At 45.8% G+C, this 8517-nt stretch overlaps 1 protein-coding gene across 1 annotated transcript in view; it reads left to right on the top strand.

Annotated features, from left to right (window-relative positions):
- Positions 1 to 5002: 5002 nt before the first annotated feature.
- The window catches only part of LOC149433878 (T-cell immunomodulatory protein), a 64469-nt gene continuing 60954 nt past the window's right edge, over positions 5003 to 8517 (top strand). Inside the window, exon 1 of the mRNA XM_089664341.1 lies at positions 5003 to 5150. Within this exon, the coding sequence (XP_089520467.1) occupies positions 5052 to 5150 (99 nt within the window). The 5' untranslated portion in view covers positions 5003 to 5051. The remainder of the gene's footprint in view (positions 5151 to 8517) is intronic.

The raw sequence follows: 8517 nt of genomic DNA, 5'->3' as shown, positions 1-8517 counted from the left end.
AACACTGTCAGTGACCGCAGGTTGTAGGAAAGAAAATCACTCAATTCCTCCATCAACACTGTCAGTGACCGCAGGTTGTAGGAAAGAAAATCACTCAATTCCTCCATCAACACTGTCAGTGACCGCAGGTTTCAGGAAAGAAAATCACTCAATTCCTCCATCAACACTGTCAGTGACCGCAGGTTTCAGGAAAGAAAATCACTAAATTCCTCCATCAACACTGTCAGTGACCGCAGGTTTCAGGAAAGAAAATCACTCAATTCCTCCATCAACACCGTCAGTGACCGCAGGTTTCAGGAAAGAAAATCACTCAATTCCTCCATCAACACTGTCAGTGACCGCAGGTTGTAGGAAAGAAAATCACTCAATTCCTCCATCAACACTGTCAGTGACCGCAGGTTTCAGGAAAGAAAATCACTCAATTCCTCCATCAACACTGTCAGTGACCGCAGGTTTCAGGAAAGAAAATCACTCAATTCCTCCATCAACACTGTCAGTGACCGCAGGTTTCAGGAAAGAAAATCACTCAATTCCTCCATCAACACCGTCAGTGACCGCAGGTTTCAGGAAAGAAAATCACTCAATTCCTCCATCAACACTGTCGGTGACCGCAGGTTTCAGGAAAGAAAATCACTCAATTCCCCCATCAACACTGTCAGTGACCGCAGGTTTCAGGAAAGAAAATCACTCAATTCCTCCATCAACACTGTCGGTGACCGCAGGTTTCAGGAAAGAAAATCACTCAATTCCTCCATCAACACTGTCAGTGACCGCAGGTTTCAGGAAAGAAAATCACTCAATTCCCCCATCAACACTGTCAGTGACCGCAGGTTTCAGGAAAGAAAATCACTCAATTTCTCCATCAACACTGTCAGTGACCGCAGGTTTCAGGAAAGAAAATCACTCAATTCCCCCATCAACACTGTCAGTGACCGCAGGTTTCAGGAAAGAAAATCACTCAATTCCTCCATCAACACTGTCAGTGACCGCAGGTTTCAGGAAAGAAAATCACTCAATTCCTCCATCAACACTGTCAGTGACCGCAGGTTTCAGGAAAGAAAATCACTCAATTCCCCCATCAACACTGTCAGTGACCGCAGGTTTCAGGAAAGAAAATCACTCAATTCCTCCATCAACACTGTCAGTGACCGCAGGTTTCAGGAAAGAAAATCACTCAATTCCTCCATCAACACTGTCAGTGACCGCAGGTTTCAGGAAAGAAAATCACTCAATTCCTCCATCAACACTGTCAGTGACCGCAGGTTTCAGGAAAGAAAATCACTCAATTCCTCCATCAACACTGTCAGTGACCGCAGGTTTCAGGAAAGAAAATCACTCAATTCCTCCATCAACACTGTCAGTGACCGCAGGTTTCAGGAAAGAAAATCACTCAATTTCTCCATCAACACTGTCAGTGACCGCAGGTTTCAGGAAAGAAAATCACTCAATTCCTCCATCAACACTGTCAGTGACCGCAGGTTTCAGGAAAGAAAATCACTCAATTTCTCCATCAACACTGTCAGTGACCGCAGGTTTCAGGAAAGAAAATCACTCAATTCCCCCATCAACACTGTCAGTGACCGCAGGTTTCAGGAAAGAAAATCACTCAATTCCTCCATCAACACTGTCAGTGACCGCAGGTTTCAGGAAAGAAAATCACTCAATTCCTCCATCAACACCGTCAGTGACCGCAGGTTTCAGGAAAGAAAATCACTCAATTCCTCCATCAACACTGTCGGTGACCGCAGGTTTCAGGAAAGAAAATCACTCAATTCCCCCATCAACACTGTCAGTGACCGCAGGTTTCAGGAAAGAAAATCACTCAATTCCTCCATCAACACTGTCAGTGACCGCAGGTTTCAGGAAAGAAAATCACTCAATTCCTCCATCAACACTGTCGGTGACCGCAGGTTTCAGGAAAGAAAATCACTCAATTCCTCCATCAACACTGTCAGTGACCGCAGGTTTCAGGAAAGAAAATCACTCAATTCCCCCATCAACACTGTCAGTGACCGCAGGTTTCAGGAAAGAAAATCACTCAATTCCTCCATCAACACTGTCAGTGACCGCAGGTTTCAGGAAAGAAAATCACTCAATTCCTCCATCAACACTGTCAGTGACCGCAGGTTTCAGGAAAGAAAATCACTCAATTCCCCCATCAACACTGTCAGTGACCGCAGGTTTCAGGAAAGAAAATCACTCAATTCCTCCATCAACACTGTCAGTGACCGCAGGTTTCAGGAAAGAAAATCACTCAATTTCTCCATCAACACTGTCAGTGACCGCAGGTTTCAGGAAAGAAAATCACTCAATTCCCCCATCAACACTGTCAGTGACCGCAGGTTTCAGGAAAGAAAATCACTCAATTCCTCCATCAAAACTGTCAGTGACCGCAGGTTTCAGGAAAGAAAATCATTCAATTCCCCCATCAACACTGTCAGTGACCGCAGATCAAATCAGCTTCTGTATTTCTATTCAGGACAGGTTCTCTTTATGGGCAGTTTATTAACAACATGAGGACAAGCACAATGCAGCACATTATTAGCAATCTTACTGTTCACACTGCAGCGCACGTTCTTAGGCGTGGCATTAAAGTTCATCGCCTTGTAGAAAGTACATCAGGATTTGTTGTCATCCCTAGTTGCTATTGAGCACATAAGGTTCCTCGGGCTTAATAATTCAGCCCACAAGATGGCCGGCTTCATTGGCAAGCTGTAAACGTGAGGGTCCAGCTCCCCTCGCCAGTAATTATACACCCAGCGGCTGAGCAGATGATTAAACTGATCCGTCACAAGTTTTCCTGCACAAGTGTGGAATATTTCAATGATCGGCCTTGTGTTGCCATTAAACAGTACAAAGAGGGAAATAATTGCTTCTTCTGTGTCCAGACAGCGCTGGAAGATATCTGGGGACGTCTGGCCGAGACGGGAACACGAGCTCTGAAAACACATCTGAAACATTTCTGCTTTATAGCCCCTGTTTTGGGAAGAATTACATTTCAGATCTGCTTAGTCCCCAGTGCTGGAAACGTCCTTGAGTCGTGTCACATTCCACTGAAATCAGTCTGATTATCTATCTGTATCTGTCTATCCACTGTATATGCCTGCCTGCTTCTACAATTCCCTCCTCCCTTCCTTCTGCCTGCTTCTACAATTCCCTCCTCCCTTCCTTCTGCCTGCTTCTACAATTCCTTCCTCCCTTCCTTCCTTCTGCCTGCTTCTACAATTCCCTCCTCCCTTCCTTCTGCCTGCTTCTACAATTCCTTCCTCCTTCCTTCCTTCTGCCTGCTTCTACAATTCCCTCCTCCCTTCCTTCTGCCAGCTTCTACAATTCCTTCCTCCCTTCCTTCCTTCTGCCTGCTTCTACAATTCCTTCCTCCCTTCCTTACTTCTGCCTGCTTCTACAATTCCCTCCTCCCTTCCTTCTGCCTGCTTCTACAATTCCCTCCTCCCTTCCTTCTGCCTGCTTCTACAATTCCCTCCTCCCTTCCTTCCTCCCTTCCTTCTGTGTGCTTCTACAATTCCTTCCTTCTTTCCTTCTGTGTGCTTCTACAATTCCTTCCTTCCTTCCTTCCGCCTACTTCTACAATTCCTTCCTTCCTTCCTTCCTTCCTTCCTTCCTTCTTTCCGCCTGCTTCTACAATTCCTTCCTTCCTTCCTTCCTTCCTTCTTTCTGCCTGCTTCTACAATTCCTTCCTTCTTTCTCCTGTCTACTTCTACAATCTATTTATCCTTCCTTCCTCCCCTCTCTTCTTCCTTCCTTCCCTCCTTCCCCTCCTTCCCTCCTTTCCCTCCTTCCCCTCCTTCCCCTCCTTCCCTCCTTTCCCTCCTTCCCCTCCTTCCCCTCCTTCCCTCTTTCCCTCCTTCCCCTCTTTCCCTCCTTTCCCTCCTTCCCTCCTTTCCCTCCTTCCCTCCTTCCCCTCCTTCCCTCCTTCCTTCCTTCCCTCCCTCCTTTCCTTCTTCCCTCCCTCCTTTCCTTCTTCCCTCCTTCCTTCCTTCCCTCCCTCCTTTCCTCCTTTCCCTCCTTCCTTCCCTCCTTTCCCTCCTTCCTTCCCTCCTTTCCCTTCTTTCTCTCCTTTCCCTCCTTCCTGCTTCTAGAATCCATTTATATTTCCTTCCTTCCTCTCTTTCTTTCTCTCGCTTTCTTTTTGCTGTCTGCTTCTACAATATAGCTTGCTTTTTTCTTTACTTCTTCTTTTGCTTCTATGATTTATTCTTCTTTCCCTTCCCTCCTCTCCTGTCCTCCCCCCCCCCCCCCCCCTTTCCTCTCCTCTCCCCCTCTCCTCTCCTTTCTCCTCTCCTCTCTTCTTCTCTCCTCTCCTCTGCTCTCCCCTCTCCTTTCTTCTTCTCTCCTCTCCTCTCTTCTTCTTTCCTCTCTTCTCTGCTCTGCCCTCTCCTCCCCTCTCCTTTCTTTTTCTCTCCTCTCCTCTCTTCTTCTCTCCTCTCTTCTTCTCTCCTCTCTTCTTCTCTCCTCTCTTCTTCTCTCCTCTCTTCTTCTCTCCTCTCTTCTTCTCTCCTCTCTTCTTCTCTCCCCTCTTCTTCTCTCCTCTCCTCTATTTTTCTCTCTCCTCTCCTCTCTTCTGGTACAAAAATTAAAAGCAGTGCAGAACCGGGTCAAACACAATGTGCGTGGGTATGAACCTAGCCTTAATGTCCAGTATAGAAGAATGGAGTAGCTTGCCTAGCGATGGCACACGAGCGCTCAGCTTCCAGGTTGTATTGTTGAGGCCTAATTGAAGAAGCTGAAGTTTGAAGCTGATCGGCTGCCATGCACAGCGGCACCAGATTCTGAGCGCTCCAGTTGTAGTAAATCCCCCCCATAAGTGTGTATATAAGGAAATGACTGGTACTCTTTAAATTGTTATCAAAACTTCAATTTGTGCTCAACGATCTAAAGGAGCCATTCAAATAGATCGACATTAAGAGTCCAGGAAGCTGCAGCACATACGGGCTCTTGGTAAGCGTGTTACTCCATGTTTACATGCGTGGAGCTGGAAGTAAGTGATTATTCTGTGTTTAATTTCAGCCGGGCAGCTGAGTCAGTCGGCACACATGGCTCTCCAGCTGCCGTACAACGTCCTGGGATTAGGGCGCAGCGCCAACTTCCTCGATCATCTGTACGTCGGAATCCCTCGCCCGCCTGGAGAAAGGGTCGGTATAGCCTGTATGTGCTGAATGTCTGATATTTATTAGTGGATCATAATGCTAATGAGAGGTATAGAGGGAAATAAAATGCTTCTCTTCCCTAGTACAAGGATACTACAGGGCAGGATTGAATGCGATTGGTTGCTTTGTGTTCCCCTAGATCGCTTTTTGTTTTTTGTTTTTTTCCCCCTCACCCTGACAAGTTAAAGCAAATCTGTTGTGAGAGCAATACATGGGCTGCTATCTCTGACCTCCTTCTGAAAATGCCAGTTCCTTGGCTGTCTCTGCATCTCCACTGCACTCCAGGACACTAAAATGAACAAGCATGCTCCAAGTGAAACCAGTGTTAGGCCCCTTTCACACGGGCGTTCCGTATGTCCGTTTTTCATCTGTCAGTTTACAGATGAAAAACGGACACCCATGTATTTCTATGGACTAGCGGGTGTAAGCGGATGATCATCAGTTGACATGTTAATGTCCGCATCCGTTAACATCCGGTTTTTTGAACGGAAGAAAACCCAATTTTTCTTCTGCAAAAAAAAAACAGAATGGATGAAAAACAGATGTCAACGGATGTAAACGGACCAAAAACAGATGTAAACAGATGAAAAAGGGATGTAACCGGATCTAAACAGATAAAAGATTGATGTAAATGGATGAAAAACGGATGTAAACAGATGAAAAATGGATGTAAACAGACAAAAACCAGATGAAAAAAAGGATGTAAAATGGATGAAAAATGAATGTAAACAGGTGAAAAACAAATGGATGAAAAACGGATGTCAATGGATGAAAAAAAGTAAACTGCTGAAAATGGACATAAATGGATAAAAAATGGATGTAACCGGATCTAAACGAATAAAAATTGATGTAATCGGATGAAAGAATGGATGTAAACAGATGAAAAATGGATGTAAACAGATGAAAAATGGATGTAAACGGACAAACCAGATGTAAAATGGACGAAAAATGGATGAAAAACTGATGTGAACTAATCCATTTTTTCTTGAAAAAAACGTGACCGAACTGATGAAAGAAAATGAACGCCTGTGTGAAAGGGGCCTTAAATCATATTTAAGCCCCATAGGAATAAGATGTATATATTTCAGCATACCAGCATTAGGTGTGACTGCATTAGTTTTCTTTTTTCATGCTAAGAGCATTTTTAGCAAGTACAGAAAATACTTACTGGTTTTGACAGAATCACATGGGGCATAATTCCTACCACTGACACCAATGATGGGGCACTATTCCTACCACTGACACCAATGATGGGGCACTATTCCTCCCACTGATACCAATGATCGGACACTATTCCTTCCACTGACACCAATGATGGGGCACTATTCCTCCCACTGATACCAATGATGGGGCACTATTCCTCCCACTGATACCAATGATGGGGCACTATTCCTCCCACTGATACCAATGATGGGGCACTATTCCTCCCACTGATACCAATGATGGGACACTATTCCTCCCACTGATACCAATGATGGGGCACTATTCCTCCCACTGACACCAATGATGGGGCACTATTCCTCCCACTGATACCAATGATGGGGCACTATTCCTACCACTGATACCAATGATGGGGCACTATTCCTCCCACTGACACCAATGATGGGACACTATTCCTCCCACTGACACCAATGATGGGACACTATTCCTCCCACTGACACCAATGATGGGGCACTATTCTTCCCACTGTCACTAATGATGGGGCACTATTCCTCCCACTGACACCAATGATGGGGCACTATTCTTCCCACTGTCACTAATGATGGGGCACTATTCCTCCCACTGACACCAATGATGGGGCACTATTCCTCCCACTGACACCAATGATGGGGCACTATTCTTCCCACTGTCACTAATGATGGGGCACTATTCCTCCCACTGACACCAATGATGGGGCACTATTCTTCCCACTGTCACTAATGATGGGGCACTATTCCTCCCACTGACACCAATGATGGGGCACTATCATCCTACTGACACCAATGATGGGGCACTGTTCCTCCCACTGATACCAATGATGGGGCATTATTCCTCCCACTGATACCAATGATGGAGCACTATTCCTCTCACTGACACCAATGATGGGGCACTATTCCTCCAACTGATACCAATGATGGGGCACTTTTCCTCCCACTGACACCAATGATGGGGCACTATTCCTTCCACTGACACCAATGATGGGGCACTATTCCTTCCACTGACACCAATGATGGGGCACTATTCCTCCCACTGATACCAATGATGGGGCACTATTCCTTCCACTGACACCAATGATGGGGCACTATTCCTTCCACTGACACCAATGATGGGGCACTATTCCTTCCACTGACACCAATGATGGGGCACTATTCCTTCCACTGACACCAATGATGGGGTACTATTCCTCCCACTGATACCAATGATGGGGCACTATTCCTTCCACTGACACCAGTGATGGGGCACTATTCCTTCAACTGACACCAATGATGGGGCACTATTCCTTCCACTGACACCAATGATGGGGCACTATTCCTCCCACTGACACCAATGATGGGGCACTATTCCTTCCACTGATACCAATGATGGGGCACTATTCCTCCCACTGACACCAATGATGGGGCACTATTCCTCCCACTGATACCAATGATGGGGCACTATTCCTCCCACTGATACCAATGATGGGGCACTATTCCTCCCACTGACACCAATGATGGGGCACTATTCCTTCCACTGACACCAATGATGGGGCACTATTCCTCCCACTGACACCAATGATGGGGCACTATTCCTTCCACTGACACCAATGATGGGGCACTATTCCTCCTACTGACCAAAGGGAATATGCCATTTTCTTACTCCCATTGGCCACCAAGCCTGAGAAATTGCTTATTTTCACTGATGCCTAAAAGACAGTAAATTAGACCTTTATTTAGAGAGTTTGGAGACCCCCCGCTCTAGAATGAATATATAGAATTTTTATATATATCATTTTTTTCTTGTTTTCATGCTATCTGTGATGTCTGTTGAAATGTTTAGAGATAAAGAAGAGCTTTAGATAGACAGATATGCAGCAAAGATCTGCAAAAGAATAGCAACCCATAAACAGCCAATGGAAAGTCATCCCTGCAGCCAATGGAAAGTCATGACTGCAGCCAGTGGAAAGTCATGACTGCAGCCAGTGGAAAGTCATGACTGCAGCCAATGGAAAGTCATCCCTGCAGCCAATGGAAAGTCATGACTGCAGCCAATGGAATGTCATCCCTGCAGCCAAGGAAAAGTCATCCCTGCAGCCATTAGAAAGTCATCCCTGCAGCCATTAGAAAGTCATCCCTGCAGCCAAGGGAAAGTCATCCCTGCAGCCATTAGAAAGTCA

Source organism: Staurois parvus, unplaced genomic scaffold, assembly GCF_062004578.1.
Source record: "Staurois parvus isolate SC_StPar_1 unplaced genomic scaffold, SC_StPar_1.0 ptg001886l, whole genome shotgun sequence".
NCBI lineage: Eukaryota > Metazoa > Chordata > Amphibia > Anura > Ranidae > Staurois > Staurois parvus.
The sequence above is the reverse complement of the archived record's forward strand: the minus strand, read 5'-3'. Positions and strand labels throughout refer to the sequence as shown.